Source organism: Nomascus leucogenys, chromosome 10 (genome assembly GCF_006542625.1).
Source record: "Nomascus leucogenys isolate Asia chromosome 10, Asia_NLE_v1, whole genome shotgun sequence".
Lineage (NCBI taxonomy): Eukaryota > Metazoa > Chordata > Mammalia > Primates > Hylobatidae > Nomascus > Nomascus leucogenys.
Window position 1 is genome coordinate 90,318,326 of NC_044390.1, and position 27,580 is coordinate 90,345,905.

The window sequence follows — 27,580 nt, forward strand, 5'->3', positions numbered from 1 at the left end:
AAAGAGGAACGGAATACCGACACATATTGTTTGATGGAACCAAACAGTATGGCGTATGAACAGACCACGCTCTGTTTATCCACTCATCAACTGCTGAACACTTGAGTTGTTTCCACCTTATGGCTGCTGAGAACAGCACTACTATGAACATTAAGCTACACGTATCTGTTCAAGTCCCTGCTTTCAAGTCTCTTGGGTATAGACCTAGAACTAGGTGTGGAACTACTGTGTCATATGGGAATTTTGTGTTTAACCACTTGGGGAACCACCAAATTGTCTTCCACAGCAGCTGCAACCATTTGACATTCCCACCAGTAACACACGAGGGTTTCAATTTCTCCACATCCTCACCAATACTTGCCCCTGAAATTTTAGAGGCAGGGAAGAGGCAAGTCCCATAAGAGCCCCAGATATGGCTCCATGGCAAATCCCTGCCATCTGCCTACTTCATTCCTGCCATTGTGTACAGAGCAGCAGAAAGAAGAATGCTGGCTGTAGAGTCAGGAAAATCCAATTCTAGTTCCAGCTCTGGTGCCTGCTGGCTGTGTGACCCTGAACAAATACATTGATCACTCAGAGCCTCAATTATGTCCACTGTGGGAATGAAGCCAATGCACCAAGGTCGCTTCCCACCAAAGGCAGGGCTGTGAATCTGATGCCAATGGAAGAGAGAGAATTTGAGTATTTTCTTAAACTCTGTGGGATGACAGTAGGGGATGGGAAGAAGAGATTGTTTCGATCTCCCTTGATAAATCTTCCACGATAATGTTTGGAAAGGACTAGACTACTTTTCCCTTCAACCTCCTCCTCTTTCCCTGCCTTCGAATGGAGAATCCAAAATACAGGAAAAAGTAGAAACATGAGGAATGTGGAAAAATATCTAGATGAACTACCGAAGGCAACCTTAGCATCACAATAATTAATGAACACACACACACACACACACACACACACACACACACGCTCATCCCTCACTGTACACAAAAGAGTTTGCTCAAATCTCTATGTCCCCAGGTCCATGTTTGCCAGACTAATCTTGAACTCCTGACCTCAGGTGATACGCCCACCTTGGCCTCCCAAGTGCTGAGATGACAGGCGTGAGCCACCGCACCCAGTCTCATTACTCTTAAAAACATAGAGACTGAGGGATAGGCAAAGATTTCAACATGATAAGGAATATCTCCAATCAGGAGCTACTTTATCCATTTTTTTTTTTTAGATCGAGTCTCGCTCTATTGCCCAGGCTGGAGGGCAGTGGCGTGATCTTGGCTCACTGCAACCTCCGCCTTTGGTTCACGGGATTCTCCTGCCTCAGTCTCCCAAGTAGCTGGGACTACAGACGCGTGCCACCACGCCCAGCTAATTTTTTGTATTTTTAGTAGAGACAGGGTTTTACCATGTTAGCCAAGATGGTCGCGATCTTCTGACCTTGCGATCCACCCACCTTGGGCTCCCAAAGTGCTGGGGTCTGCCAAGCCCGGTGACCACCCCGAGCCATATGACCAGGTAAGAGCACACCCAGGACACTGGTGATGTGATGGAAACCACCACTCCACACCTCCTGCAAGAGTCTGCGGCGGTGTCACCCACAGGGTTCTGGACAAATGGGCTTTGCGTGAGTCAGTGCCAGGAAGCCCTCCAGGCACAACCGTTCTTGCACACACAAATGCCTCCTTCAAACCAGGCTGCAGGGAGGCTCCTCTCAAGCCTTGAAAACATGAAGTGTTCCTTCTTGGGTGCGCCCAGGACAGGTTTTCCCACTTAAGAGGGGAAAAAAAAAAAGGTTTTACAAAATGCTTAGATTCCAAGGTTAAGTAGGCTCAAAAGCCTACTTAACTCCAAAAGCCTATTTAACTCCAAAATAGGCCCATTGTGTGGTGAACTGTCAAAAGCAGCACTTTAACATAAAGCTCAGGGCCAAGTGGCCTAAATTTGAATCTGTTAGCCATGGGACCTTGAGGAAGTAAGGCCTCTGCGGGACTCAGTTTTCTCATCTGTACAACAGAGTTGATTACAGAGGGTTGTTGTGGGATGAAGTGAGGCTCTGGTATTCAGTAAGTTCCCCAACAAGCACAGGTGCTGTAGCTGGTGGGCCTAGCAGGACAAAGCTCAGAAATTCAGCTGCACGGTAGATCATGTTTTGTTGGTGGGCTAGCCTGGGAACCTAACCATGGGGACAGACATTCTCATGGAAAGCAGCCTTTCGCAGTGCCCACTGTGTCAGCTGGAAATGCCCCACACCAGTCAGCACTTTACACACGCTGAATTAAATGTGGCCACACCCAGTCTAGGAGACCACAAAGGCAGAAGTCAAGCAAAGACGTCCAGGGTGAAGGTGGGACCCTTCCCGGTGGCAGGAACAAACCTGCAACCTATAGGTAGGTTCGGGTTCCATTTTTTAAAAAAAGCAAAAATAAAACATGTTTATAGCTAGGAATAATGTACTTTCATTTTAAATATTTTTAAACCATTTGACTTTTTAAAAATTTTACTGTGATAAGCATAGTAACATATGACCTCCCCCTTAACAAAACTTAAGTGTAAAATATGTTATTGTTGACTATAAGTACAATGTTGTATAGCAGATCTCTAGAGCTTATTCATCTCACTTGACTAAAACATTATGCCTATAGATTACTAACTGCTCATTGCTTCCTCCCCTCAGACCCTGGCAACCACCATTCCACTCTCCGAGTCTATGAATTTGACTACTCTAGGTACCTTGTATAAGTGAGATTATGCAGTATTTGCCTTTCTGTGACTGTTCTATTTCATGTAACATAATGTCCTAAACGTTCATCCATGTTATTCCATATGGCAGGATTTCCTTTTTTGTTTGGTTTTTTAGAGACGGGGTCTCGCTATGCTGCCCAGGCTGGAGTGCAGTAGCTATTAACAGGTGAGATCATAGCGCACCATAGCCCCAAACTCCTGAGCTCAAGTGATCCTCCCAAGTAGCTGGGACTGCAAGCCTGTGCCACCCTACCCAGTTTGGGATTTCCTTCTTTTTTATGGCTGAATAATATTTTGTTGAACGTATATACCACATTTTCTTTACCCATTCATCAGTTGATGGACATTTTTTAATTATTTGGCTTTTTAATTTATCTTTGTTAATTTCCCATCAACATACATTACTTAAAAATTTTTTGGCCAGGTGCGGTGGCTCATGTCTGTAATCCCAGCACTTTGGGAGGCCAACGTGGGTGGATCACAAGGTCAGGAGATCAAGACCATCCTGGCTAACCTGGTGAAACCCCGTCTCTCCTAAAAATACAAAAAAATTAGCCGGGCGTGGTGGCAGTTACCTGTAGTCCCAGCTACTTGGGAGGTTAAGGCAGGAGAATGGCATGAACCCAGGAGGTGGAGCTTGCAGTGAGCCAAGACCACACCATTGCACTCCAGCCTGGGCAACAGAGCGAGACTCTGTCTCAAAAAAAAAAAAAAAAAAAAAAAATTAAACCCATTTATAAAAACCAGAAAAAATAACACAAAATAGAAATTTAACTTGGTGCTAAAGAAAAGGGCCTCCTTCTTGTTCTTTCTGATTCCCCCTCAATCTCAATCCCTGTAGCCTTCAATAAATCAACCCCTCGGCCTCAGCTTATCTTCCATGTAATCTAGAACACAGATCACAAGATTAAAAGTATGATTGATTATTTACCATATTACAGCTAATTCACAAATGGCCTTAAAATTCTCAAAGCATGTTGAATGCAACTCCTCCTTAGTCACCCAGCCCTAAGTTAATAATTAAGCACTCGGCCAGGCACGGTGGCTCACACCTGTAATCCCAGCATTTTGGGAGGCCGAGGTGGGTGGATCACGAGGTCAGGAGATCAAGACCATCCTGGCTAACACAGTGAAACCCCGCCTCTACTAAAAATACAAAAAATTAGCCAGGCATGATGGCAGGCGCCTGTAGTCCCAGCTATTCGGGAGGCTGAGGCAGAAGAATCGCTTGAACTCAGGAGGCAGGGATTGCAGTGAGCCGAGATTGTGCCACTGCACTCCGGCCAGACAGAGCGAGACTCCGTCTCAAAATAATAATAATAATAATTAAGCACCCTTAATTGGTGAATATGGAAATGTACAGCACAGCATCGTAGGCACCACAGCACACAAAATTGACCCCGGCCTGATAATGGATTTCCTAAGTCACTTGCTCATGGAGCACTTCCACATCGAAAGTTAATTAGCCTAATGAGGGCAAGTGTGACTTCGTGAATGCCAGACTGACTTTCCGCTCTGAGTCAGCCACCCAGGAGGCTGCCCATGTCATCCTCCTGGATTCATTTCCTGGAGCACCAAAGAGGCAGACCAAGGGGACAGAACTACAGGAGGCTATGTGTCTCATGCCTTCCCTACCACTATCTGTTAGGAGTCAGCACACATTCTGAAGGCCACCAAGAGCCAGGACACATACCTGCCACCTTTTCCTGGAGCTGGCCCCAGAACCTCTTCAGGAAAGGGGGCCCTCTGGCAGATAGAATCACAGGTGAGCCCCTCTGGCTCCTTCCAGATCATGGAAGGTCCAGGTGGGCAGAAGAAGGCTGTGCGCTACCAACCCTCATACCCATGACTGCTGAATACCTGCTCTGTGCCTGACCAGGACAACAGCAGCTCATGAGTGTACTTGACAGCTCATAAAGCCACCCTCCCAGCCAGTCTCTCTGAATCCACACAGCAGCCTTGAGAGGGACCACTGCTACTATTACCAGGTGGGTATTGGAACCAAGGCACAGAAAGGTGCTCTCGTGGCTGGGTGCAGTAGCTCACACCTATCATCCCAGAACTTTGGGATGCCAAGGCAGGTGGATCACTTGAGGCCAGGAGTTTAAGAACAGCCTGGCCAACAAAGTGAAACCCCATCTCTACTAAAAATACAAAAATTAGCAGGACGTGGTGGTGCGTGTCTGTAGTCCCAGCTACTCAGGAGGCTGAGGCAGGAGAATCGCTTGAACCCGGGAGATGGAGGCTGCAGTGAGCCAAGATCACACCACTGTACTCCAGCCTGGGTGACAGAGCAAGATTCTGTCTCAAAAAAAAATAAATAAATAAAGAAGAAGAAGAAGAAGAAAGCAAAAAAAAAAGAAAGATGCAACTGTCAATGGTCACTTACCTTGGAAATGGGACAACTGATGTCTCTGGGTCCCTAAACCCTCCTAGTTCAGTTGTCTTTTGTTGTTCCTCATCCAGAGGCAAACCAAAGTCAAAATTTCACTGGCCCGGAAACACCTAAATGTCTATCGATGGATGAATGAGGAAAGAAAATGTGGTGTATGCCTACAATGAACCATTAGTCTGTCTTAAAAAGACGGCCGGTGCAATGGTTCACGCCTGTAATCCCAACACTTTGGGAGGCTGAGGTGGGTGGATCGCTTGAGCTCAGGAGTTCAAGACCAGCCTGGGCAACATGGCAAAACCCCATCTCTGCAAAAAAAAATACAAAAATTATCCAGACATGGTGGTGCATGCCTGTAGTCCCAGCTACTCGGAGGGCTGAGGCAAGAGGATCACTTGAGCCTAGGAGTTCGAGGCTGCAGTAAGCTGTGTTGGTGTCACTGCACAAGCGACAGAGAAAGACCCTGTTCCAAAAATAAAAATGCTTAAAATGGTAAATGTTATATTATGTATATTTTACCACAAAAAAAAGGAATGAAGTACTATCCATGATACGACATGGTTGAACCTTGAAAACACTATGTTATGTGAAAGAAACCAGACACAAAAGGCCATACATTATATGATTCCATTTATATGAAATGTTCAGAATAGGTAAATCAATAGAAACAGAAAGTAGACGAGTTGTTGCCAGGGGGCTGGGAGAGGGAAGAATGGGGAGTGACTGCCAATGGGTGTAGGGTCTCCTTCTGGAGTGATGAAAGTGTTCTGGAATTCGATAGAGCCAGTGGGTGCACACTGTTGTGAATATACTATATAACACTGAATTAATTATATACTTTAAAAATAATTTCAATTTTATAAAATTAAAATACTTTTAATTTTACAGGCTGGGCACAGTGGGTCACACCTGTAATCCCAGCACTTTGAGAGGCCCAGGCAGGAGGATCACTTGAAGCCAGGATTTCAAGACCAGCCTGGGCAACACAGCAAGACCCTGTCTCTACGAAAAATTAGGCAATTAGCCAGGCACTGTGATGCAAGCCTGTAGTCCCAGCTACTTGGGAGGCTGAGGCAAGAGGATCCCTTGAGCCCAGGAGGTTGAGGTTGCAGTGAGCTACGATTGTGCTACTGCACCCCAACCTGGGTGAGAGAGTGAGATCCTGTCTAAAAAATAAATAAATAAATAATTAAAATGGTTAATTTCACATCATGTGTAAATTCACCTCAATTTTTAAAAACAGACAATCATTGGCCGGGCATGGTGGCTCATGCCTGTAATCCCAGCACTTTGGGAGGCCGAGGCAGGCGGATCACGAGGTCAGGAGATGGAGACCATCCTGGCTAACACAGTGAAACCCCGTCTCTACTAAAAACACAAAAAAATTAGCTGGGTGTGGTGGCGGGCGCCTGTAGTCCCAGCTACTCAGAAGGCTGAGGCAGGAGAATGGCGTGAACCCGGGAGGCAGAGCTTGCAGTGAGGTGAGATCGCGCCACTGCATTCCAGCCTGGGCGACAGTGAGAGACTCCCTCTCAAAAAAAAAAACAGACAACTGCACATCTCTGCCTTCTTTCCTGCTCTGTCCAAAGCCTCACCTGGTGCCTCTCTTTTTCCACTGGGCTTCCAGAGACCCTTCCTGTCCTCTCCCACATACCACATCTGCTGGAATCTACTGCATTTTCTCTCTGCATCTGAGGCCTTAACATGGCCAGAAGCTTAGAATCCTTCTGGGTTATTCCAAGCACCTAGGCAAGACTATAGTGAGAGTAGGAATAAACTGGCAATCCACCACCTGGAGAGCAGGGAGGCCCAGCTCTGAGACCTCATCGTTTGCTTTTTCGGGAATCCCTGTCCATCCCAGAGGCCAAGTAGTCCACTTCTACTTTTCCAGGTATGACTTATTATCATCCCTTCCCTACAGACCACCTCCCCCAAGTTTTCTTTCATCCAGAGATTTAATTAAATCCCTGTTTCAAATTTAGAACCAAGTTAGGCAACCTGAGGAAACCTAAAAAGGGATAACTCAGCGTCCCCAGGCACCCCACTGGCTGACTGGGACACCCAGGTCCTGGGAGCTAAATCAAGAGGACAGCAACGCAGGTCTGACTCTAGATGGTCTGAGAAGGTCAAGGGATGTGTCTCTATCTAGATCAAGAACACAGGTTCAGCTGCTCTGAACATGCCCCCTTAGGCCCCCAGGGAACGCAGGCCCTATAACTCCTGCTAAGGGGACCTGAGTCAGAGGTTCCCACACTGGGGCCACCTGCATCGCCTCTTAATCCTCTTAGCCCAGTGGCCACAGGCCCTTCTGCTCCTTCAGCCCAGAAGAGCCCAGAGACAGCAAGGAAGGCAGGCACTCCCAGAGGACGCAGCCACCAGGTCCAGCCTCCTCCTCCCCAACCTGGCTTCCTGTTGCCCTATTCATGAGGTCAGCTCTGGGCCCCTGCTCCTTCTTTAATGAGTCAGAGAACGAGGAAAAGAGCAAAAGTGAGTAGGCTCAGGGAAAGATGGAGACTAAGCTGGCCCTGGCTGGAGGTTAGTGAGGCCCCTCCTCCAGGACAAGCTGCTAGGAACTGTGTTCTTTTTAAAAAAAATCCCCTGCCCCACCCCCTAACAGAAAGGAGGCCATAAACAGGGATCTGCTTGACCAGCTGTCACCCAGCCAGTCTGAAGGTTGTTCTCCCTTAAAGGGAGAAAAAGGCACTGACTCTCAAGTAAGACTCCTAAACCCCCAGGACCATACCCCAGAGGCCTAGCGAGACCCCATCCTGCTCTCTAACCTCCAGCCTACAGGTGCATAGCTGGACAACTTCACAAGTAGGTCCAAATTTGGCCTCAAAGTCACATAAACAGATGTGATCCCAGAGCACGTAATCCTGTCTTGGTGAATCTGCTCTAAGTCCACGCATCCCTTTGGCCTCTTTGAAAAGGAAAAGCTACAGAACAAAAAGAAGAGGAATTCTGTATTCCTCTTGGAAAAAAGAAAAGGGAAAAAAAAAAACCCCACACAAACCCAAATTGAAAGGTATTTTGTACTGCTTAGACTCAACTAGATCAGGAAATACTGATGGATTTTTCAAAACAACAGCACAGGCTGTGTAACAGAACATGACCGAACACAAGCATGAACATGAGGGATCAGGTCTAGAGTCTAGCCAGCAGTTAACTCCCTGTGTGGTGAGGCCTAAGTCATGACGTCTCTGAGTCTTACAGTCCCCATCTGTGAGACACAACAAATGAAAGCACTGAGGGCCATACCATGACTTCTCTGAGCCTCAGTTTCCTCACCTGTAAAATGGGCACAGCAACATTTGTGAGAGTCCTGTGAAGCACAATGGGCAGAAGTATGCCATGCACTGTGGTGTCTTAGACAAAAGGTGGGTAAGCGGGAAAGGCCCCTCCCCTCTGCACTTCCAGCCACTGCCTCTGCAAGAACAATCCACAGACACTGGATCACTACCATGCCACTGCGCCTGGCACCAGCAACTCAAACACAAATAGCTAAGACCCCCGCAGCCTGAGAAGCAGCTGGGATAGGCCAGGGATGCCTCTGGTTTGGAGGCTTCCCTGGAGAAGGAACAGCAGCCGTCTCCTGGAGAGGGAAGAGCAGCCGTCTCCTGGAGCAGGAATCTTAAGCACCAGAAAAGCCCATAACACAGAGTCGACGAGGCTGGGTATGGTATAGGAGCCACTGGCCTGAACCCTGCAAGCACCAGTCCTGCAGCTCCCAGGCCACCAAGACAAACCTGAGTGAGCTGCACGTCCCAGATTTTATGAGCCGGCCTCCAGTTCACTAGCTGTGTCCTTGAGTCTTAATCCTGCTCCACTGCCAACACCCCACACCCAGCCCTGTGATCTTAGGGTTTCAGGGAAATGGAAAGTCATTCCCCTTTGTGGAAAGGTCAAACCCTTGGACTCGGTTTTTTCCAGTGCTCCTTCTGGCTCTCCTATTTGTTTGATTCTAAATTCCTTTATCCCCCCTGCTGGAAAGTCAGACAGAACATTCCTCAGGGAAGAGAACTTTTAGCGGGGGTGTGGTGGGGAGGAATAATTGAGGTAAAATGAAAAATGGGTGAAATCAGGTACTATAAAATCTTGGTACTCAAAGAGTGCACGACAAATTGCACCGGTCAGTAGTCATTACCGTGAACTCACAATGCTCTGGTGAGTCACCCAAGGCTGGGAACTGAAATCAAACTAACACTCTCTATCACAGTACAGGACAGGAGCTCAGCTGCATACTAATGGCAAGAATCCGCTAAATGCATCCCTTGCTACTCCCAGCAGCAAATGCATAAGCTATCTCACACTCAAATATAAATTAGTGAGCTATTTTCCTTGCTGGGTTAATACAAATCGTGCTCTGGGTCAATTAAGTAAGCCACTTCAAAACTTTGCTTCAGCGTATTAGAAAATGTCCCGCTTAGGGGAAGAATGAAGTCTCGAGTGATGCATGCCCAATTGATGGAGAAATGGGTGAGAGTGCTTTCAGAATTCTTGAGGATTTTGTTATTAACGGTGTTTTAGTGTTGGGTTCTTAAACACATCAAACAAATTTCCTTTAAACTAGTAGTTCCTGACTGCCATGGGGAAGGCTGCAGGCCTCCCACCTCCCAGATGGTTCAACCACAATAAACGTTTGGCCTGTCAGATGCACAACACTGACGAACTAATTGAAATATGCTGCAACAAGCAAACCCAAAATAAATGTGAAATAATTGTTTCCTTACACGATAACCCACTGAAGTGCCTCCACGTCTGGCCACCCCTGCTGATTGAATGTTCTCCCTGCTCCGTGAGCCTCACTTATGTGTGGTTTTCAAAGGATTTAAATGCTTTTTTCCAGTGTGATTACCCGCATGGGAAAAATTCTAATTGCAAAAAATGTTGAGTTTTTCTCCCTCTTATGAAAAAAAAAAAAAAAAAGCAAGTGAAAAGTCAACTGTTATAAAGTACCAAGGAAAGCAATTAAATGGGCCCTTCAGTGTGAGAGAAAGAATGTCCTCCTGTTCTCCAGAGCACCGTCGCCAAGCCAGTGTTAACCACGCATCCACACCTGCGGGGAAGCCCTGCCTCTGCCTCTCAGACAACCTCACGCCACTGATGGAAGCTGAGAATAGCCACCTATTTCTACTCTGACACACCCATCCCTATCCCCCTCCCCCCTCCCTCCCTCCCTCCCTCCAAGGGGCTGTCTAGAGAGACAGCAGAGGGTGGAGCCAGCAGCACCCATAACAAGCCCTCCCACCGGCTCACGACCTCATGCAGGATACTGGTGCCCAGTGAGCCCTCCCTACGGGGCCAGGAGGCCCAAGGGCCTGATTCTAATCCCAGGAGGACAACAGAAGCAAAGTGCACAGCCCTGCTCCACAGCACAGCCTGTGAGTCAGACTTGGAAGGGAAGCCCCCCAGCTGCCAAAAGAGAAAATTCAGGCCCTCCCCAGGAGCCACCTCTCAAAGGGGAAATAAACAGCTCTGCAGAGGAGAAACAGTAATAATCCGTATGACGTACGTACCAACTCTTAAGAGGGCACACAATAGGCAAAAGACTTGGGAAAGCTTCCTCTGAGACAGCCCAGGCATAAGAAGGCCACAATTTGAGGCATGGGGGCCCCAGGAACCCCCCATCTTGGCCTGAAACACCTCTGTAAGAGGATTATTTCTTTGGGTGAAGGATTGGTCTCAGCTCCTAAGAAAGGCCAAGTCTATTGCAGGGCTGCTACCAGAACCCTCTGCATGAAAGTACAGGGTCCCTCCTACCTGTAGACTTGAGCGGAGAGAGATGGGCACCATTCTGCTGGCAGCAGCCCTTCTAGAAGAAGCTACAGCAGGGCTGAGGGAGGACAGCTTGTCTTTCTGTAGCACCTAAGACAAGCAAACACAAGAATCTGCCCACAGCTTCATCCTGCAGCTCAAGTCTTCATCCATTAAGTACCATCAGCATTGTGAGGTGCCCTGAGCTAGGCTGGATACACCATGGGGGCTGACATGATGCCAAAGGTGGCAGATCCTCACTATCCATGGATTCCATATTTGTGAATTACCCTAGTCACTAAAATTTATCTGTAACCCCAAAATCAATGCTGATGGTGCTTTCAAATTCATTTTCGAATTTGTGCAGATTGGCAAAAAATTTGAGTTGCCTGATGGCACATTCTCTGCTGAGGTTGAACGAGGGGACATCCTCTATCTTCCCATCTCAGCTCTCCTATTGGAAACAAGTGTCCTTTTTGTGGTCTGTGCAGTGCCACATTTTTGGCACTTGTGTGTTTGTGTTGGTGATTTTGCTGTTTGGAATGGCCCCCAATCACAGTGCTGAGGTGCGGTCTAGTTCTTGGGTGCAAGATGGTTATGATGTGCAGAGAAAATCTCTTGTGTTAGAGAAGCTTCATTCAGGCATGAATCACAGTGTTGATGGCCAGGAGTTTAATGTTAATGAATCAATAATACATATTAAATAGGGTGTCTTTTTTGTTGTTGTTTTGAGACAGTCTCACTCTGTCGCCAGAGTGCGGTGGCACGATCTCGGCTCACTGCAACCTCCACCTCCTGGGTTCAAGCAATTCTCCTGCCTTAGCCTCCTGAGTAGCTGGGACTACAGATGCACACCACCACACCCAGCTAATTTTTGTATTTTTAGTAGAGACGGGGTTTCACCATGTTGGCCAGGATACTCTCGATCTCTTGACCTCATTATCCACCCGCCTCGGCCTCCCAAAGTGCTAGGATTACAGGCATGAGCCACTGTGCCCGGCCAATTTTTGTCTTTTTAGTAGAGACAAGGTTTTACTATGTTGTCCAGGCTGGTCTCGAACTCCTGACCTCAGGTAATCCACCCGCCTCGGCCTCCCAAATTGCTGGGATTATAGGTGTGAGCCACCATGCCCGACCTCTTTTAACAGAAACATATATAAAATAAGATTACATATGGATTGGTTAAAGAAAATGTTGTCCCCGCAGGCTCAAAGGACCCTAACACTGTGTTTTCCCTAGGAGCAGTGGCTCAGTGTTCACTAACTCAGTGTTTGAAGCGGGACTTTATAGAACATAACTACGTTAGCCAGCGTGGTGCACAAGTCTGTAGTCCCAGCTACTCAGGAGGCTGAGGCAGGAGGATCATTGGGCCCAGGAGTTTGAGGCTTCAGTGAGCAATGATTGCACCAATGCACTCCAGCCTGGGAGACAGAGAGAGACCCTGTCTCAAAAATTAAAAAAAAGAAGAAACTAACTATGGCCAACAATATGAATCAAATGACTACGCATACATGTATGCATAGTCAGGATATACTTTCCTCAGACAGAGCTATTCCACCCTACAGTCATGTGCTCCTAAGGCTGCAGGTTGGCATGTCCACACCCAATAGGGAGTTTGAGCTGTCAGCTTCTGCTCCAAGACTGGAATCAGCCTCAAGGTCTCTTGGGTCCTGCTGCTGCTCTGGTAATACTCTGCCTTTTCCCTGGACCCATGACTCCTGCTGACGTCCCTGATCATGACCTCTGATCTTTCTGACTAGCCAGGTCTTAATAAGACCCCTTTCCACAATAGAGATAAGGGACTGCAGGGGCAAGGGCACTCAAGGAAAAGCTTTGCGAAGAATGGGGAACTTCAACAAGCAGAGTATGAAACTGATTTTTCCATGCTCTCTCTCCAAGGTTGTCTTGGGTTTTTGATTTGTCTGTTACCGGAACCCTGCCTGTTGGTTAATCTCCTTTGTGTCCTCTAGCAAGGGCGGTTGTTAATATAAGTAATTTGGCCAGGCGCAATGGCTCACACCTGTAATCCCAACACTTAGAGAGGCCCAGGCAAGAGGACTGCTTGAACCTGGGAGTTCCAGACCAGTCTGGGCAACATAGCAAGACGTCGTCTCTACTAAAAATATTGTTCTACCATAAAGATACAGGCACACGTATGTTCATTGCAGCACTATTCACAATAGCAAAGACATGGAATCAACCTAAATGCCCCATCAATGGTAGACTGGAAAAGAAAATGTGGTATATATACACATAGTATAGAATACTATACAGTCATGAAAAAGAATGAAATCATGTCCTTTGCAGGAACATGGATGAAGTTGGAGGCCATTATTCTTAGCAAACTAATGAAAGAACAGAAAACCAAACACCACAAGTTCTCTCTTATAAGTGGGAGCTAAAGGTGAGAACACATGGACACATAGAGGGGGGTAACACACACTGGGACCTATTGGAGGGTGGAGGGTGGGAGGAGGGAGAGGATCAGGAAAAATAACTAATGGATACTAGGTTTAGGACCTGAGTGACGAAATGATCTGTATAACAAGCCCTCATGACACAAGTCTACCGATACAACAAACCTGCGCTTGTACACCTGAACTTAAAAGTTAACAGCTGGGTGCGGTGGCTCATGCCTGTAATACCAGCACTTTGGGAGGCCAAGGTGGGTGGATCACCGGAGGTCAGGAGTTCGAGACCAGCCTGGCCAACATGGCGAAACCCATCTCTACTAAAAATACAAAAATTAGCCTGGTGTGGTGGTGGGCACCTGTAATCCCAGCTACTCAGGAGGCTGAGGCAGGAGAATCGCTTGAATCTGGGAGGCGGAGGTTGCAGTGAGCCAACATCACACCACTGCACTGCAGCCTGGGCGGCAAGAGTGAAACTCCATCTAAAAATAATAATAATTTTTTAAAAATAAAATAAAAGTTAAAAAAAAAAAAAGAGTAATTTAAGCAAATGCCAGCCTGCCCCCCCCAATAGAACTCATCATGTCTTTGACCATAAACGTTTAGCAGAGGTTTGTCCTGGTGTTGCTAGGCTGGGGGTGAGGAGGTCAATGCTCCATACTCATTTTACAGGAAACAAGGACCCATGTACAGCGCTGTCACTTTTAAAAAAGAGCATTAAACCGGTAATCAGGGACTTGGGTTCCAGGCTAGCAGAGAGGTCTTGTGCAAATCACTTCTATTCTGCCAGCCTCTGCCTCTCATCCTCAACAGGGTGCAGGCCCTCCCAGCTCCAGTCTTCTGGGACCCTCCATCAAGGATATAGAGGATTTGAAAAAGGCATCACCAGGCTCCCCACTTTAATATCTGGACCAATTCTCTCCTTTCCCACCAGAAGACCTGTTCTGCAGGGCCACTGTGATAACCACAGATTTTAGACTCTAAGTCCTACACACCTTTACAGTTGCTGTGGACTATCAAAACTACCCATTCTTCAAGGCCCCCTTCAAGTCCCACTTCTTTCAGGAAGTCAACCCTGACTGCCTTACCCAGAAAGGGCATCTCTCCCTCTGAACTCTACCTTCAACAACTCTTATCACACATACCCTTTGTTACCCATGGACTCGTCTTCCTAACCACACTGTGAGTTACTGTGTTAGGTACAATGTTACCTTTTTATTTTTATTTTTTCTTTTCTCACTCTGCTGCCCAGGCTGGAGTGCAGTGGCACAGTCATAACTCGCTGCAGCCTGAAACTCCTAGGCTAAAGGGATCCTCCCATCTCAGCTACAGGCGCACACCACCATGCCCAGCTAGCAATGTTACTTACTATATTTAATTCACTTATCCATACAGTTTTCCAGAAACCTTTTGTGATGACTTTATAAAAAATACATATAGAGAGATTTATACATAAACACACACACAGAAAAAGAGACAGTTCAGGAAAGCAGAAATAAACATGCTGACGTTGAGGGTAATATAGTTGCTAGACGGAATATCACATTGTGTGCTGAGCAGCCTGGAAGCCAAGGAGAAGAGGAGAAACATAATCAGTTGGAAAGACAGTGTGGTATAGAAAGAGCCACACATAGTGTGGCAAAGAAGCAGAACTGAGTGCAAATCCAGGGAAACTTGGGCAAGTTAGTTGACCTCTCTGCGTGTCTCAACTTCTTTCTCTGGGAAAAAGGGGAAGAATACAACCTACCCTGCACAGTGTGTCAGGGAGGCCCAAGCACACACTGCATGGTGCATAGTATACAAACAAAACATGTTTTCCTTCCCCACTTTCCTTTTCATTATCAAAGGAGAAAGCAACCTAGTTTCCTGGGGGAAGGCAAAGTTTGCCTGGCCCTAAATTCTAAAAGAAAATTTTAATATGGGTCACTGTAAGAAGCCTTTAGAAAAGGGGAAAATGCCTCAGATTATGGTTTTAGAGTAAACCAGATGAGGATTTGCCATGGCTCTATTTGGTAACATTCCAGGGTACCCAGTAAAAGCTTAATAAACATCAACCAAATGACCTACAGAGAAGCTGTGCAAAGACCACTTAGCCACATCTGTGTTTGGAGGCAGGGAGTCCTGTTAAACAGCTTTCAGGGTGACTATCTGCAAAAGGATTGATCTCATCCAAGCAAAGTTGAGAACTGGCGTACAATGGCTCGTTTTGGATTGACTTTGCGGTCATAAGCAGTGGCTCCTCCTGCCCGTGGCCAACGACACTGGAACAATACCACTACACTTACATTAAAGAGCACACGGCCCCAGCATTTTTTCCAAAAACAGCAAGGCAGTGATCTCAAATTACCAGACATTTCCTCTGCTAATCTCTACAGATAACTGCACATCCTCTATGACTGGTCTTCTCGAAGACCAAGTTGGAAAGACTTTAACTGGATGGGCTGGTTAGGAGAGCATCTATCTGCTTGGTGTTAAAACAGGCCTCTAGACACGGAGGAAGGCAATGGGTCTCCATAACAGAGAATGTATAAGCAATCGACTCTGGACAAGAAGGGCTCTCAGTGGTGATCTAGGCCAACCCTCTCACTTATTTTCCTAAGTACCTTACTGTGCAGCGAAGCATTGGGGATGCAGAGAAACGTGACACAGCACTAACTGCCCAGGAGTTCACAGTCTAGTGGGGGGCACATGTAAACAGATAAGGGCCATTCCGTGTGGCAAGCAAGTCAGACTAGGGTGGTTGGAAAATCAGAAGGGGAACCAATTCCACCTGTGAAGGCCAAGACTGGGTCTCAACCAGTGAAGAGTTGAAGGCACCTGGGGAGAGGGAGGGCACGGGAGCACCATGCTTTTGAAAGCCTCTAGGTAGCCTGAGAGGACTGCAGCTTAGGGTATGAATGAAATGGTAGGAGAGGAGGCAGAAAAGGTAGACAGGACCCAGATCCCAAGGGGCCTTAGATACGCAGAGGAATTCTTTCAGATTCCATAAGGTGCAACCAAAACCAAGAGAAACCAAGTGACTTAGTTAAGCTCCTGTAGCAAGTTATGGGAAAAGCCAGGCCTGGAACCCCAGTCTCTCGACTCCCGCAGTCCACTTCTCTCCCCTGCTGCCACCCACGCCTGAGCAGGTGGGGAAGACCAGGAGAGAGAACGGCCCATTCAACACTCACTACCCAGAGAATCTAGAGTCTGTGCCTGGCCATCTTCAGGGCAGAGGATGTACTGTCCTGTTGACTTGGCAAGCCACTCCTTAGAAGAAAAACAGCCCTTCCTAACTCATTGTGTTTCTCTCTGCAGTGGGAGAGGGCTGGAAGTCCATTCCAACCACAGAATACAGTGTCTTCATGGAAGGAAAATAATTTAACAGCAACAATCCAGGAATCAGACAAGCTACGGTCCTGGAGGCAAGCGTTGGAGGGCCTTCTGCTCCACAGAGACACTGACTGCACGCAGGGTACTGACCAGGGCAGGGGACCAGAGATGAATCAACTCCAGCCCGGGAGCTCACCGTCCAGCAGGGGAGATAAGGCAGATGGAAAAGTAACTATAAAATAAGGCAGACGGTGATAAGAGTTACACAGGAGATAGCAGGCAGTGGGAGTTCAGAGCAGAGAAGAGTCTGGGGGATGGGTGTTAGGGGAGATTCAGATGAAGGGGAGCACTTACTGCCTTCCCTCCAGAAGTGGGGGGTCTATCCTAGCAGCTCTGGTCACTCCCAGATGGGGGCCGGGGAGAGAGCTGGTTGTGGACAAAGACAGATGCTCCAATGAGGTCTCCTTTGAAGAATCCAGACTCTGGGTGGGGGAGGCAGGTAGGCCGGCGTGTTTGGAGAGGCGCCCAGCCCACACTTCAGAGGGAGGGAGAGGAGTGCAGGATGTCTCTGCAGGAGCAAGTCGGTGGAAAGGGGACAAGCCTGGAGGACTTGCCTTGAAATGACATTTGCACCGCACGCACTATGTTCACCTGGAGTAGCCGTTTGGGATTTCTTGCGGGGAGACAGTGCACACTGGGGCGGGGGACACTGAACAGCCCTGCCACAGATAAGAAAGGATTTGGGGTGGGAAGAAGACAGAGCCGGCACCCCCATTACAACACGAAGGGGGCACTGAGGATGGAGACGGGCCACACCCCAACCCTGGGCCCCCGACAGGCAGAGGCCACGGCCCGGGCCTGGGGACGTTCAGCTGGAGGCGGGAAGCAGAGAAGGCGGGCCGGGGGCTCACCTCCGCTTCCTCCCGACAGCCCCTTCCTCGCCCTGGCACCGGCACTGCCCACGCCTGCCCCCCGACCGCTATGACACTTGTCCCTGGCGGGGGTCCCCCACGCGGCCGCGACCGACGGAAATTCGGAAATCAGCGTTTCGGGCACGAATCCGGGGCCGGCGACTCACTGAGGCCAGGCTCGGGCGGTCTCCCGAGCGGGGTTCCCGCACGCCACACCCTCCTCCCTGCCCGGGTCTCCGCTCCCTCCTCCAGCCCCCGCGGCTCGGGGGGCGGGCGGGCCGGGGCCTCTCTGGGAGCCGCCGCCCCAGATCCCCAGGTCCCCGGCCCGCGCCCGGCACTGCGGGACTCACCGCGGGCCTGCGGAGCGGCCGCCCGGACGCACTCACCCCGCTCGGCGCGGCCGCGGGCTCTGTCCTCTTCGGGGCCCCGGCTGGGCCGCCGCCACCTCACGCCGCCTCACCGGGAGCGCCCGCCCCGCGGCCCCGGCCCGGCCGGCTGCGCCCCGCGCGCCCCCGCCGCCTGCTGGCCCCGGGCGAGCGGCAGGGCTCCGGCGGGCATTGCTCCCGGGCGTCGCAGGCGGGCGGCGGCGGCGCACGTGCTGGCGGGCGGCTCTCGCTGAGGCGGCCGCGGGCTGAGAAGGAAGCGCTGGGCGGGCGGCCGGGGCCGGCTGGACAGCTCTACGCCGCGGCGCCGCCGTGCCCCGCGCACCCCAGCGGCCACTGCTGCCCGCGCGCGCCGGGCCGGGCTCGCATTCCCTCAGTGGCGGCGGCGCCTCCTCAGGCCGCGCGGGGGAGCGGCGGCGGCGGCGGCGGGGGCGCGTCCCTGCGGAGTCCCGGCCCGGCCCCGCCGCCTCCGCCGGAAGAAACCTCTCCGACTTGGGCAGCCCGCCTGGTTCCTCGGCCCTGCCGCGGCGCCCCCGCTCCTCCCCTGCTCGCCCGTGTCCTCAGGGCCCGGGACTGGACTCGGGGGCGGCGGCGCGTATCCCCGCCCCGGGCTTCTCGCCCACCGTCCGCAGCAGCCGAGCGCACTCGGGGGCGAGAACCGGCCCACTTGCGGCCGCTGTGACTCTTAAAACAGCCTCATTTTAAAAAATGAAGTTTCTTAGGAGCGAAATGGTAAACCAGGGAGGGCAGAGCGCAGCGGGCAGCTCACCGAAGCCCAGCCCCGGGCGCGGTGCTCGCCACACGCCGGGTCCGCGTTCTCCCCTCAGGACGCCCGGGAGCGCAGCCGTCCGGGTCCCCACCTCAGGGAATAGCTGGAAGAGGATCACTAACAGTTTAATCCCGATGATCTGGCACGACAGGGCTCTCCAACGGGAAGAGCCCCCGGTGGGGGAGCGCATGGTGACATTCCTTAAAAACGTGAGGTGTTTGTTAGGTTGAGCCAGGGTGGACTTGTTTGGCAAAATCTGAAGTCATGAAACTAAAGAGGACACACCTAAAACTTAGTGATGGGCGACCCATCCCTAGTTATTTATCACCTTATAAGGCTGAGGAGACGGCGGTGCTCCCCTGGAGGGGAGAGGACAAGCTAAAATTAAGGCGGCCTAGATGACTCCATATGAAGCCGGGGAGGCCGAGCCCCTGACAGCTGCTCACCTCCTGGGGTCACGGCAGAACCCAACTGAACGGGCCAGGAAGGCCATCGTTCCCGACTCGCCTCCAGGTGACCCTGACCATGACCACGCAGAGGAGGACCAAGGCGTACCATCACCACCTAGAACGCCTCAGCTCCTTCCCTCCACCAAGAGGTGCCCTAGGATCCATCCAGAAAGATCTGCGGAGCCCACAGAGTCCCAACGGGAACTGTGCTCCTGGATGGACGCCCCTTAACCCGTAACTCAAGGACTTCTCTATGCCTGGGACTTAAAATCACCAAGAACCCGCTCCCGCAGCCAGCTAGCGGAAGTAAACACACAAAGGCCACACGCCAGTTCACAGCCACGAGTATTTATTGAGTGCCTGTAGTGCAAGAAAGAGATGGTCCCTGCTCCCGCGGAGCTTACAGCTTCATGACTCCAGCATCTGGCTAGATTCAGAAAGAACTGCAGCAAGCACTTGTCTACCCACCAGCAGCACTGTATAAAGCACATTTTTCACATTATCGGTCACTCTTACAGTGAAATTGTTAGATGTAAAAATTATCCTTGAAATCTGTAGTCATAGAGATGACATGGTATATAATGTCCAGCAAATGCACATTTATGGCTTGATTCCTCACATATCTGAGGGGTCTATGGAAATAAAGTACAAATCAGGCAGAAAAGACTTAGTAACACATTTCCTAAGAATACAGGGGTAGTTTATTATCAAACTACCATAGAGCTCTTGGCAGGGCAGGAAATTATTTCCAGCAAAATTTGTGCAATATAGTGGATTTAATCAAACCTGCAACTGTCAACCATACATGGTCCCTCATGACAGGTAAATATAATCTACCTGTCTGAACCCTACAAGGCTACAGGTGTGCATTTATTTTTTAAAGCTTCTTAAAGACTCATAGCACAAGTGGCACATTGAAATCTAGTGAAAATTTCTGAGATAATCTAAAAATTAAAGTGACAAAAGTGTCTAATTTTACTACATATGTAAGGTGCAGAGTTCAGATTTCAAGCAGTGTCCAGCAAAGCATGTGGCTTTTCTGAGCGAGAAGGGGACAGGTTTTGGTTGGCTATCACAGACTCCACATATATCTCCTAACACCCACTTGCAGGCACTTCCTGTGCGTGGTTCTGCCCACAGGCTGTCACCTTTAGATGAAACATTTGAAGGGGCAATTATTTGGAGGATACTGGCAATAATTTTTAGAAAAACAGCCTATATTTATATCAAATAACCCCCAAGTCACCAATTAAGACCAAAGTGCTTTCTGAACTTACACATGACGGTTATCAAATTTGTTAAATTTTTGGTGGTTAAAAAACCAAACACACCAGAGGGAAGCTCAATTTAAACTCCAAAAAAGCTCATTTTTTTGCAAAGCGTGAAGAGAACATCTTAGACCACCTCACAAATGTCAGTCCAAGGCAGTTTTTAGGTCAACTTCTTGGGACATAATCTACTTTTTTATTTCAAAAAGTATGCTACCTCAAGGCTGGGCGCAGTGGCTCATGCCTATAATCCCAACACTTTGGGAGGCCAAGGCAGGTGGAGCATTTGGGGTCAAAAGTTCAAGACCAGGATGGCCAACATGGTGAGAACCCCCTCTCTACCGAAAATACAAAAATTAACCAGACGTGGTACCTGTAATCCCAGCTACACGGGAGGCTGAGGCAGGAGAATAGCTTGAACCCAGGAGACAGAGGTTGCAGTGAGCTGGTATCACACCACTGCACTCCAGCCTGGGCAACAGAGCTAGACTCCATGTCAAAAAAAAAAAAAAAAAAAAAAGTATGCTACCTCAAAAGCCTACTTAACACAATGAATCTGAAATATAATACTTCTTGAGCACTTACTAAGCACCAGGCACTTTACAAAATCTCCCTTAATGAAAGGAGTTTTCTTATTTCATCCTATAGCTGAGGAAGGCAGGCCTGTGCCAGGATGTGACCCAGGTCTGTCTGGCTCCAAGTTTCTCCTTTCTTGTCCCCTGAGCCCAGCTCTGCACAGCCCTAGCACGGCCACTTTAGCTACATGTGTTGCTTCAGTTGGAAAAGTCCTTCAGTTGCAAAGGCCATTTCCATACCTCAGGAGTAGCTCCTGCAAACAGAGGCTTAGCAAGGGCAAGGAAGGGGGCAGATCCAGGCATCAGGAGAGAGTCCACTTTCTATTTGCATTTTAAAAGGCACTTCTCAGAAGTGGCAGATTTGCTTAGGGTTTTTTGTTTTTTTTTTTTTTTAACTATTAATACCTGCAGCACAGCCCCAAGCCAACAACAAAAATAGTTTACACCCCGGGATAATAGCTGCTATTTAGAATTGCCATCTTTCCTACTTTTAGGTGGAGTGTTTTTTCAGTTGAGTGTTCATAAGATAAGCATTACCAAAGAGAAAGATAGCAGAAAGAATTTTCCTTGGTATCCCTCTTCACAGCTATGAAGAAAAAAGAATACATTTTTTAGAAATAAGTGACTGATAGCTCCAATCTATTACACACTTCAAATATCAAAGCATATGCTGAGAGAGAGGCGCAGAAGATGTTTTGATGGAGCTTAACGCCTTTTTTGGAATAAGCCAATATAGGCTACTAAGAAGATAATTCCTTGGCAAGATAAAACTATCTTCTGAAATGGCATTTTTTAATTCTTAAGAATGTAGTAGATTTTACAATAAAAGTAGGGAACAAGGAAATATCCTAACAATTTTCAAGTTAGTTTTTAACGTCATATCCAGGAACACATTAAAGGTGGTCTTACTAGGTCTTGACACAACCTGTACTGGAGCTTGATTAAAATGAACATTTTCTTTACCAAGACTAGATTTTTTTTTTTAAGGCTAGAAAACCAAGAATAAAGAATACCAAGAATAGGCCAGATGTGGTGGCTCATGCCTGTAATCCCAGCACTTTGGGGGACCGAGGCAGGCGGATCACATGAGTTCAGGAGTTTGAGACCAGCCTGGCCAACATGGTGAAACACCATCTCTACTAAAAAAAAAAAAAAAAAAAAAAAAAAAAAGATACACACACACACAATTAGCTGTGCATGGTGGCAGATGCCTGTAATCCCAGCTACCCGGGAGGCTGAGGCAGGAGAATCGCTTGAACCCGGGAGGCAGAGGTTGCAGTGAGCTGAGGTCATGCCATTGCACTCCAGCCTGGGCAACAAGGGCAAAACTCCATCTAAAAAAATAAATAAATAAAATAAAATAAAAATAAAAAACAAGAATAAAGGCACTTGATTCTAATTATAAGTAATTTTGATTAGCCTGAAGTCTTCAAAAGTTGCAGGAGTAGGGAGCAAAGGTTCAACTGCACTGTCAGACAGGCCGCACTCCTTGCTGAGAAGGGAGCAGGGCTGCGGACCCCTGGCCTGGGGACCAGCCAGGTGAAGGGTGCTCAAAGGTCGTTTGAAAGCCTGCTTGGAATAACTGGGATGGCTTGGTTCATTCTAACTACTTATTATTAAGAGCCACATAAAGAGGAAAAGCTCAAAAGCAAACCAAAATTTAAAATCTGAGCATGTTTAGTACGAATCCATTTTGAAAGTTTGGATGAGTCTGTTTATCAACATGTACCGAGCGGGAATTATGTGGGGCACTGCGTTCTGACTGGCTACCAAAAAGTAAGCGGTTACACAGCTCCAACTTAACCAGCAGTCCCAACACAAACCTGCCAATGCTCCTGGATCAGAGGAGAGACTCCTGCCCACGCGCTACTTCTGAGAGCCAGCGGCTACCACAGAGGCAGTGGGTTGGAGCCCTCTGCAAGGCTGAGGGGAAGGCACCAGGCTCCATCTGGACACACTCCCTGTCCATTAACAAATACAGTAGATTGTGATGATCTAAAGTCTCGTGTTCTTAAAGCACCTACAATGGAAATATTTTCCTTTTGGCCAGGGTGAAGGAGTGGAAAGGGGTGAACATATCCAGATGACAACTACGACGGACAGCTGAAGCCATGCACACTAAGAAAACCAGGCTGCCCTCTTAATCCCTCATGGGGTGGTGGCTTGTATTTCAAAGGGTTTATCTGTCCATTTATTGTCCAGGGTGGGACACAAGTTAATTCAGAACAATGGGCAGAGAGCTACGCTGAGAGCCCTCCAGAGCAGGCTCTCCAATTGTTTAACTTTTTTAGAAAAGATAAAATTAGAGAATTACAATCTCTCTCATTTTTCTCTTACAGACAATAAAGTTTAAAGAAAATGAGTTATATTCATGTAGTTTTCAAAGCTTTCCAAGAGTCCATTATTACTATTCTGATATTCACTCTAAGACATGTTTCAAATAGGAATTGCATTATCATTTTTTAAAAACCTCAACACACCTGAAATCCAAGGTACACTGTAATTGTTTATGTATTCAGCATGTACTAGTCTATCATTATGGAAGCTATTAAGCTTTATTTTTTAAAAAATGAATTGTATTTACAATGTAGAACAAGTTTATAAAATTGGTGTGCAAAGTTAATTGTAAAAGGATAACACTATTTGTTTAGAAACAAGCTGCTTCCCCTGTTTATATTTCCTTATTCTTGATATAAATTGGAGACATATACTATTTAAAAATAATGCTTTTTAAATAGTAAAATATACAAGAGATTCCTGAGCATAACAAAAATATCTTGAAAATATGTGGCCATTTGAAGTATAAAATAGCAAGTGTAAGAATAGCATGATTGTAAAACTACTGTTTGAAGGCTTATAAACAGTACAAAATAGTTTGCCTTTTCTGACTGCATAATTATACATTAGTGCAAACAAAAATGTCTCAAAATTTAATGGCTACAAATCTCAAAGATTTGCAGAGGTGCGCAAAACATGGAATTTCTTTAGCGTCATGCGAACTGAACCCAGTTCTCGATTAATCCTTTCCAAACGATCTTCCAAGGCTTCCTAGGTGAAAACAATGGGAAAAGTTTAATTAGAATTCTATACCAAGTTCTATAATCACCACCAAACTGACCTTCCTTTTAGCAAAAGGGCAAGTATAAACACTAAAGTTACAATTATTTTGCTTTCTACACAAATCATCTTATGATTTCTTTTAAACTGGACAATATAAATCAGCTTTTCAACTATTCCAAATAACTGCTGTACTTTAAAATATTCTCAATATGTTTGACACATTGAGTATATGGAAATTCTAGTAATAGCAATACAACCAACTGGAAGAGGATAATTCTTTGGCTCTGCTGAAGTGAGAACAGTACAAGAGGAGCCTAGGAGGTGCTTCACACATTTCACCAGAAGAAATGGACACATTTGATCAGTGCTGCATCCCACACATACATAGATCAAATAACTTTCTTCTCACCAAAAATTCTAAGTTAAAAAGGAAAAAAAAAACACTGAAGGATACTTTTCTAAAAAAAAAATAGATTTCACAATGAATTAACAATTGCTATTTTAAAATAAAGAATATTACTGTTAAATAATACCTGGACTATATATCATTATACATACTTCTGTGTTTTTGTTGAGACAGGGTCTTGCTCTATCACCCAAAGCTGAACTGCAGTGGCATGATCATAGCTTACTGCAGCCTCAAACTCTTGGGCTCAAGCAATCCTTCCACCTTAGCCTCTCGAGTATCTGAAACTACAGGCAGGCACCACCACACCTGGCTGACTTTAAACATTTTTTTTTTGCAGAGACAAGGTCTCACTATGTCACCCAGGCTGGTCTCAAACTCCTGGTCTCAAGTGATCCACCCACCTCGGCCTCCCAAAGTGCTGGGATTATAGGCGTAAGCCACCGCACCCAGCATCATTTTAGTTAATTTATTCAGTATTAATTCCAATGGTGTCCTGAAATAAAACTTAAAAATTTTTTCTTTAATTATAAAAGGATTATAGAACACTTAGCATATAGAAAATTAAGAAGACAAATAAGCAAAAAAAAACTGTTCCTCTTTCCTATTTTTTCTGCATACATATATACGCATACCACTTTTTTTTGGGGGGGGGGAGGGGGAGACGGAGTCTCGCTCTGTTGCCCAGGCTGGAGTGCAGTGGCACAATCTCAGCTCACTGCAACCTCTGCCTCCCAGGTTCAAGCGATTCTCCTCCCTCAGCCTCAAAAGTAGCTGGGATTACAGGTGCCCACCACCATGCCCGGCTCATTTTTATATTTTTAGTAGAGAAGGGTTTTGCCATATTGGCCAAGCTGGTCTTGAACTCCTGACTGCAGGTGATCTGATCTGCCCACCTCAGCCTCCCAAAGTGCTGGGATTACAGGCGTGAGCCAGCGCACCCAGCCATGTATCATTTTTAAAAAGAAAAATAAGGCCAAGCATGGTGGCTCACACCTGTAATCCCAGCACTTTGGGCGACCAAAGTGGGAGAATCACCTGTGGCCAGGAGTTTGAGACCAGCCTGGGCAATGCTGCAATGCCCTGCCTCAAAAAAATTTTTAAAATTAGCCAGGTGTGGTGGTGCATGCCTGTAGTCCTAGCTTACTCAAGGGGCTGAGGCCTCAGAGGTCAAGACTACAGTGAGCTATGATTATGCCAATGCACTCCAGCCTGAGTAACAGAATGAGATCCTGTCTCAAAAAAATTAAAAGAGAAACCTAAGAAGAGAATCAAACTCTGTCTCAATTTTTTTTTTTTGGAGACACAGTCTCACTCTGTTGCCCTGACTGGAGTACAGTGGTGCAATCTCAGCTCACTGCAACCTCCAACTCTTGAGTTCAACTGAACCTCCTGCCTCAGCCTCCAAGTAGCTGAGATTACAGGCACACCACCACAACCGGCTAATTTTTTTGTATTTTTAGTAGAGACAGGCTTTCACCACATTGGCCAGGCTGGCCTCAAACTCCTGACCTCAAGTGATCCGCCCACCTTGGCCTCCCAAAGTGCTGAGATTACAGTGGCATGAGCCACTGTGCTCAGCCTCAAAACATCTTTGAATTAGGCTGGGCCCATGTGCCTGTAATCCCAGCTACTCGGGAGGCTGAGGCAGGAGAATCAGTTGAACCAGGGAGTTGGAGGTTGCAGTGAACCGAGATTGTGTCACTGCGCTCCAGCCTGGTGACAGAGCGAGACTCTGTCTCCAAACTAGATAAATAAAAGATTAGCCAAGACAACCCCACAGCTTTTAAAAAACGATCACATTGGCAGGTATTTTTATTATTATTATTCTTTTTCGAGACGGAGTCTTGCTCTGTCACCCAGGCTGAGTGCAGTGGCACGATCTCAGCTCAATGCAACCTCCACCACCCGGGTTCAAGCGATTCTCATGCCTCAGCCTCCCGAGTAGCTAGGACTGCAGGCGTGCACTACCATGCCTGGCTAATTTTTTGTATATTTAGTAGAGATGGGGTTTTGCCATGTTGGCCAGGCTGGTCTCGAACTCCTGACCTCGTGATACACCCACCTCGGCCTCCCAAAGTGCTAGGATTACAGGCATAAGCCATTGCACCTGGCCATGGCAGTTTTTTTTCCCCCCCAAAAAATACAGGTTTCAGGATGGGGAAGAGCTTATCTTCATACACTGCAGGTAGGAGTAGAAATTGTCTCAAACATCCTGGGTTACAACTTGACATATATCCAAATCCTTAGAAATTTGCATTTCTTTGGACCTAGCATTTTTACTTCTGGGAATGATTCCCAAGGCAATACTTACATGTGCAAAGAGATATGTTTAAGAACTTTATTGCAGCCTTATTTACGATATCCAAAATTAGAAGCAACCCAAATTTCTACTAAAACATTCTTGGTTAAATATGTTACTGCTGATGGAATATTGTACGTTAATTTAAAAGGATGTTATAGAAAGATATTTCATAACATGAAAAGTTCAATTGAAAGTTTTTTTTGTTTGTTTGTTTTAAGACTGAGTCTTGCTCTATTACCCAGGCTGGAGTGCAGTGGCATCATCTTGGCTCACTGCAACCTCCGCCTTCCAGGTTGGAGCAATTCTCCTGCCTCAGCCTCCTGAGTAGCTGGAATTACAGGTGTCCCCCTGCCCACCATGCCCGGCTAATTTTTGTACTTTAGTAGAGACGGGGTTTCACCATGCGGGCCAAGCTGGTCTCGAACTCCTGACCTCAGGTGATCCGCCCACTTCAGCCTCCCAAAGTGCTGGGATTACCGGCATGAGCCACCACGCCCGGCCTATAAATTATTGACTAAAATTTATCAGAACAAAAAGACAAAGTCAGAAAAAAAGAAGTTGGGGGCTGGGCGCAGTGGCTGGAACTCCTGACCTCAGGTGATACACCGGCCTCAGCCTCCCAAAGTGCTGGGATTACAGGCGTGAGCCCCTGCGCCCGGCCTACGGCTCACTTTTTGAACCTCTACAGCTATTCAGTTTCCAAAGTGTAACCATTTTATCTGCTTGCTAATGGAAAGGAGTTCAGAAATAAATTACAGATTTGAGGAGAGAGAAATCAAACAAAAAGAGAGGCAATCTGTGAGCACTAACTTAATGTAAAATCTGTTGAAAAGCATATTGCCATTTGCTCTC

General features: G+C 47.4%; 2 protein-coding genes across 10 annotated transcripts in view; both read right to left on the reverse strand.

Moving 5' to 3' along the window:
• Positions 1 to 18,374, reverse strand: part of PITPNM2 (phosphatidylinositol transfer protein membrane associated 2) — a 187,238-nt gene extending 168,864 nt beyond the window's left edge. The window contains exon 1 of one of the 2 annotated variants that reach the window (XM_030821592.1): positions 17,900 to 18,374. The gene's annotated coding sequence lies outside the window, so the exon portion shown is untranslated. The remainder of the gene's footprint in view (positions 1 to 17,899) is intronic. The other variant, XM_030821593.1, reaches the window with a different exon arrangement.
• Positions 18,375 to 21,345: 2,971 nt separating this feature from the next.
• The window catches only part of MPHOSPH9 (M-phase phosphoprotein 9), a 74,800-nt gene continuing 68,565 nt past the window's right edge, over positions 21,346 to 27,580 (reverse strand). For 5 of the 8 annotated variants that reach the window (XM_030821599.1, XM_030821597.1, XM_030821596.1 and 2 more), the window contains one exon: positions 21,346 to 24,005. In XM_030821599.1, coding sequence (XP_030677459.1) covers positions 23,904 to 24,005 — 102 coding nt within the window. In that variant the 3' untranslated portion in view covers positions 21,346 to 23,903. The remainder of the gene's footprint in view (positions 24,006 to 27,580) is intronic. The other 3 variants (XR_004032082.1, XR_004032080.1, XR_004032081.1) reach the window with 2 other exon arrangements.